Source organism: Papilio polytes, unplaced genomic scaffold (assembly GCF_000836215.1).
Source record: "Papilio polytes unplaced genomic scaffold, Ppol_1.0 DF822067.1, whole genome shotgun sequence".
Taxonomy (NCBI): domain Eukaryota; kingdom Metazoa; phylum Arthropoda; class Insecta; order Lepidoptera; family Papilionidae; genus Papilio; species Papilio polytes.
In genome coordinates, this window is record NW_013527137.1 from 2054538 (window position 1) to 2060770 (window position 6233).

The following is a 6233-nucleotide window of genomic DNA, read 5'->3' on the forward strand; positions in this document are numbered from 1 at the left end:
CTTATAAGAAAAGGGTGGTAAAGAGAAAGGGACTTAAATTAGGCCTTAAATTGTTGAGAGAATTTTGCCATAGCTTTTTGATTAAGTTAATAGTAGCCTAATAATTATATATTTATACTGGATGATGAGAGTTTTTATGTTAAGGGTTCTTATAAGAGTATTATTATTAAACTTAAAATGAATTATAAATTCCTATAAATACAGTGGCTTAATTCACCTTTGATGTGGCATTCCTTCAGAATACTTATTGTGAAGACAGGAACTGAGGCATTGCAGTACTGGTACTGATGTAAAATTTTCAGAAGCTATCATCTCCAAGCCATGTCGTTGTCGCTGCTTCTCTTTCTTTATTATTTCGAAAAGTTCGGGGTCCGTATCCCACAAATTACCATTAAGAAGACTGTTCATAATTGCTGATTTATGTAGAAACTTCTTTGATATAAAAGTCTGAAATTAACTGTAATTGTTACTTAAAGTATTAATTGTATTCAACTGGCGAACGTGTGCCGACTACGATGCAAATAATTGTTAAGGTCTTTTAATACAAAGATCGCGGTCGAATTGACCTCACAATGTTATCGTCATAACGCAATCACAAACAAATGTTGATTCTTATTTGTTTCGACAGTACGATAACATCGGTTCTATATCGTCACTACATGCGTAAGATTCACTAGTTTCCCAGTAATTCTTATGTTATTAACACATCGTACGTGATATTACTTACTTCTATTTAAAGTTACTTAAGTTAACCTCTTTATGACATGTGTTTGAATTTAAATAAGAGCCAATAAGTGTACAAAAACTTTATTGTCCCTTATTGGTCAAATTAAAACATGAACATACCTTAAAGTTTATATTCCTCTGTGCTGAAATTTTGCTGTTCTCTATCAGTGACCCAGAAGTTGGACATAATTTTGAAAACGCTGTACTATAACACTGTTTGAGTAATTTACCATTCATTTTTGATATAAAATCGAGCTGTAAGTCTTCGAAACTCTGTTTAATAAAGAAGTGTTTTTATATTAACATGAACGAAATTAATCAATACTGATAACCCATTATGAACTTTATAATCGTATACCTTGACGTTTGAAGGTTTATAAATAACAGAGTTGCCAACCTGACCCTTCTTGTCGATAAAGTTGTTAGTGTTGTTAATTGGAGCAATACATTGTCATATTTTATTCTTGTTTCCATTCGATTATTTTCAAAAACTCAAAAAGATGAAAATTACACACGATTGCACATAAATTGTGTGCGTCAAAATTTAAGAACTGGAAATATTTTATTAAAAATGCCTCTATTAATTAGACGATCTATACAAATATTATAAAGAGGAAAGATTTGTATTTTTGTATTGAAGTAGTAATCCAAGAGTTAATGGACCGATTTCAAAAATTCTTTCACCATTAAAAAGCTACGTTATCAGTGTTTATTTATTTTTTCCTGCGTCGAAATAGCAACAACAGCTAGTTAATTCATATAGATAATAAATTTCTTATAGGTATTATGTAGAAGTTATGAGTGCGACCACTGATAAATTAAAACATTAGAGATAAAAAGCAGCTCATTTCAATGGGATCCGGGATCTCTGATAAATATGAAAACTTGCCATGTATAGTGATGGCCGAACGGAATGAAGGTTTATTATCTAGTATAAAAATGTAGTTATTTGTAATCGCCAACACTTTAGCAGCCAGCTGCTTTTGTTTCTATGCCACTTGGTTTTAATTTTAAATACTTCTTATTTCCGGACACTATACCTAATGTTTATTGCTAGTTGCATATTACATTCTATGGAATATATTAAAAAGTTACTTATACATTTTTTTTACTATAAGAAATGTCTTACGCTTTAAATGGAGTATTCTCGCTTACCTATGCACTCGCGGATGTTAAAGTAACTTAACTAGTTATGAACGTCGAAGCACAATGGTTTGTTTGAATTAACAGTCTATACTAGACATTCTTATCGATTATTATGCTGACATTAATAGTGACTTATTGGCTAATACAATGACAATCGGTCCCTTCACACCAAGTTATGATAAGTAAACCTTGTTTAAAAAATAAGGGCAAAATATATAAGTAGTACTAAAGTGTGATATGTTTCTAATATAATTGCTGTTTGGTCCAATTTCGTATCGGGATTTAAAGATAATCTCTCAATTTCAGATGTCATACATAATTTAAAAGTCAATATTAGAAAACTGATACAGAAAATCTTTTGCCAAAAAAAATGTAAGCAACAATATTACTTGACTACACAAAATAAGGCGTCCGAATTGTAGTGCAAAAATATTTTTTTTACCATAATTATTTTATTCTAACTGCAACATCGTAACTGTTTGTAATTCACAATGGAAAGTAAGCAGTAAGAAAGGCTAGTACGACACCGAGGAGCCATTAGCTCGTAGAGATGTGGCCTTTAGTATAATCCAAGAATTCCCTTGAGTACGTACACAATTGCAAGACTGCAAGATTCTTTTGTCGAGAAATATTTGCTAAACGGACTTGAACAATTTTCTGAAATAGCTTTTAAATTCATGAAAAGTTTTTTTTTATTTCTATAAAGAACTTGTATCGACACAATTCATGTTCAAGGAATGATCAATCTGAAGTTATTATTATTTTTTAACATTGTACAGGTAGCGTATTGGTTTAGAAATAATGATTCCGCATCTATATGCGAACTTGTAATAATATGGTAAAGCAAAAATATTTACGAAACCATAATTGTTGTTGCAATAAAACAATCTACACAATAGGCGTTAATCGCATTATGTAGATTGAATGATATAATTACGCTGATTGAATACTAAACAAATTAAATCGTGTACATAATTACTAAATACATACATAAATACAATGGAAGTGTCAACCAATTATTCGGTATTTAACAAAAGCTCTACATTTTAAATTGTAATTTATAATTTGTACCATGCACATATTGTTTACAAAGTATAATTTTCTGTTTAATATCTGTGATAAGAAGACTGTATATACAGAGAAATAATGTTGGAAACAGCATAATAATTAATGACCGTGTATTACGAAAGATGAAACTTTCTTCGAAAGATAGTTTCTGATTGATTGGATAATTAAATGTCTAAAGGGAAAACAGCCTTATAGATAACTAAATATTATTACTTCATATTAAAATGTAGTCGTCTAAAGATATTATATCATATTAAGATGGATGGATGTCTGTTGATGTTTTTACCCTAAACTGATGAACGAATCTCGATGACGTTTAGTATAGATGTAGAGGATAGTCTGGAAGAACACATAGGTTACTTATGGGGTTTTTGTTTTGGTTAAGAAAATGATATGAAATACAAAGCATCTGTAGTTCGTCTGATGTTGCGGTTGTCTGTGGGCGTCGGTGACCACCTCCGTGTTGCCGCCGCTCTTTTGCCCCCTTTTCTTATATGAAAAAAATGACATAAACAATGTGTTTTTATAGGATTGTAACTGTGTGAATTCCATAGAAATATAACTACAAAGGTTGGCGAGTGATGACATAGTAACACGTTGTGTTAGAAATATAATAAAGTCGGGCCACTGTACGTCAGCCTCCCTTCTATTAAACACATCGTCCTCATTCTATTCACTACTTATGAATTGGTTCAAGGGAATTGTTATCTCTAACATAAAGTAAACATACTCAATATGATCATAACTTATTCAAGCGAACAAGTATATTTATCTACATCTAATGTAGAGTATGTTTAAACCTAAAATATTAAACAGACTTTAGTGATATATTCTCTTTATAATTTAATCTAGTAATTGAAATGTCTAGAAAAAGAACAGCTAAAGCTTTGAAGTTTTAAATTCAAATATATTAAAATACATAATATGAGAACTTTAACAATTCATGAGCACATAAATTGGATAAACAAAACAAAATGTACGAATTAAAGAACACATTTGGAATCGCACATTTGTTATTTGTTCTTTATTAAAACATGGTTTTATATTTACTTATGTATAGCTGTCTAAACAACAACTACATTCTACGGATTTAAAGCGAACACGATTGTATATATTTAATTAACACTATTAAACAGAATGGTATATTAACTATAACTGTCAAAGTGTAATGAAAGGGCAATTAATCAGTGCTAGACTATACGTAGTTAAGGGTAAATGAAACAATAACATAGCTCCGATAGTACTAAAGTTTGACGCACTCCGTAATGAAGGTCATTAGAATTAAAATCTATTTACTGTGGGTTTTGACTGCAGTGACATATGTTTTAACACATATTGTCACATCTTATACACTCGGTAAAAAACGACAATATCATTAGAGTCAGTCGAAACTCATCGTTAGATTCAAAAAATAAAAACGTTATTAGCTTTCGCCCGCGACTCCGCTCGCGTAGAATTAATAAAACTTAAGTGAGTAGTCTATGTTTGTGTTCTTCTAAACTATCCTCTACGTCTATGCTAAATTCCATCGAGATCTGTTCGGCCGTTTAAGCTACAAACTATACAAACATCTATCCATCTAAACTTTCGTATTTATAATATTAGTAATCAGCGAAGTGTATGTTGTATGTGATACAAAATAGTATGGTTTTATTTATTTGTAGTTTTAAAAGTACTCTAACAACAACATTTCTTTTATCTTTACAAGAAACGCTGTTTGTTTTCATTTATTGTTCGTTTTTCGTTTTCTCAATCCGAGTTAATAAGTAGGAGAGTTTTTAAGGCGGCCCAAATTGTTTTATGGTCTTTGTTTTTCCAACGAAGAATTCTTTTTTTCGGTTTACTTGCCTTCTACTGATAACTTTGAATTGTATTTCATTAACAAAAAGAAAACAGGAAACAAATAAATTAATGAAGTGTACTGTGATAAATTGGCACAATATACCGTGCACATATTGTAACAACTTAATTAATTTGTTCTGGCTTCTGAAATCCGAGCCTTAACTAGAATTTAGCTAGCTTATATGTTCCGATATCGGTGACATTTAACAATTGCAATAGCTTTGTTTATTTTCATTATAAAATTTGCGAATATCATACGGATGACAGAATTATAAGCCTGTGCATAACATGACTTGGAAGTACCTATAGTACCTGATACACAGAGCACGTTGTCTATTTGCACAGAGTACAAACAGTTCAATTATTACTGTTTCAATTGCCGCAGTAATTACAGAACCTAAACAAAGGTACTTATGAGTAAGCTGCATAAAAAAAAAACAACAGATGTTTAGTTTAATAGAATTAAAAATAAATTTCGCGTCACGAATCTTTGTACAGTTTAATTTGAATTAAATGTAAATGATATTCTCATTATTCGTAATTAACTTTAGTGTACGTCATCAAAGAAGAGTTAGAATGAGCACTTAATGCGTGTTAATTGGAATTTGATTACACTCTGCGTTAATAAAGTGTAAATTATTAATGAATATGCTTACATTACAAATAAAGATAAACGACATTATTTAATTTTATGGTCGAGTGTTACATTTTAACATTTGGCAGTTTGTAGGCTTCGTTAAAATAAAGATACTAGTGAAAGTTCTAAGCAAAACCCCTAGGTGTAGCGACTTTCTCATGTTTTCTTCATACATCTTTACCGCTTTTTTCTCTATAATCTGTGATTTCCTTACATTTATACGTAATCACATTATCATGTTTATTTGCACAATGTATGAAAACCATCGAATTCATAAACGTCTTTACTTCTTTCAGAAAGCAATTTATATCTGAAAGTAGGAACGTGGTTAGAATTTAAATGAACGAGAACGTCTAATAAAAGAATCCTCTAATGTCGGCGACGTTCATTCAATACTAATTAAGTTAAAAACGTAGGTCTTTTCTTAGATTTTGACTTATTTTTAAAATTTAGGGGCATGCAAAAATTAATGTTAAGTCCATGGACGTGGTCGTTATGTTATAAAAATATAAATGTTAACAACCTCGTTTTCGGTGTACTAAAATGCATGGGTATTGGTAAAAATTAAAGGATACGGTTGTTGTTTTGACTATTATTATGAAAGTCCAGGTTAATTAATAATAGCAATGTGCAATATTTGCATATCTGACAAGTATAGTGGCAACACCTTGCTAACGGTTGTTTCGCATATCATTACAATCAATTCCAGTCCAGTGAGCACAGTACAGTTTTTAAGTCAAAGTATTTGCCGTAGTATCACCAGTAATTTACACAAACTTTAGTATTAAAATAACAAAGTTTATCGTTGGCTTAC

At 30.7% G+C, this 6233-nt stretch overlaps 1 protein-coding gene across 2 annotated transcripts in view; it reads right to left on the reverse strand.

Annotated features, from left to right (window-relative positions):
• Positions 1–1021, reverse strand: part of LOC106107417 (serine hydroxymethyltransferase, cytosolic) — a 3986-nt gene extending 2965 nt beyond the window's left edge. Inside the window, exons 1-2 of one of the 2 annotated variants that reach the window (XM_013288267.1) lie at positions 847–1021; positions 218–447 (exon numbers count right to left, since the gene is read on the reverse strand). In XM_013288267.1, coding sequence (XP_013143721.1) covers positions 218–447; positions 847–963 — 347 coding nt within the window. In that variant the 5' untranslated portion in view covers positions 964–1021. Of the gene's footprint in view, positions 1–217; positions 448–727; positions 816–846 lie in introns of those variants that run through there. The other variant, XM_013288268.1, reaches the window with a different exon arrangement.
• Positions 1022–6233: the final 5212 nt, after the last annotated feature.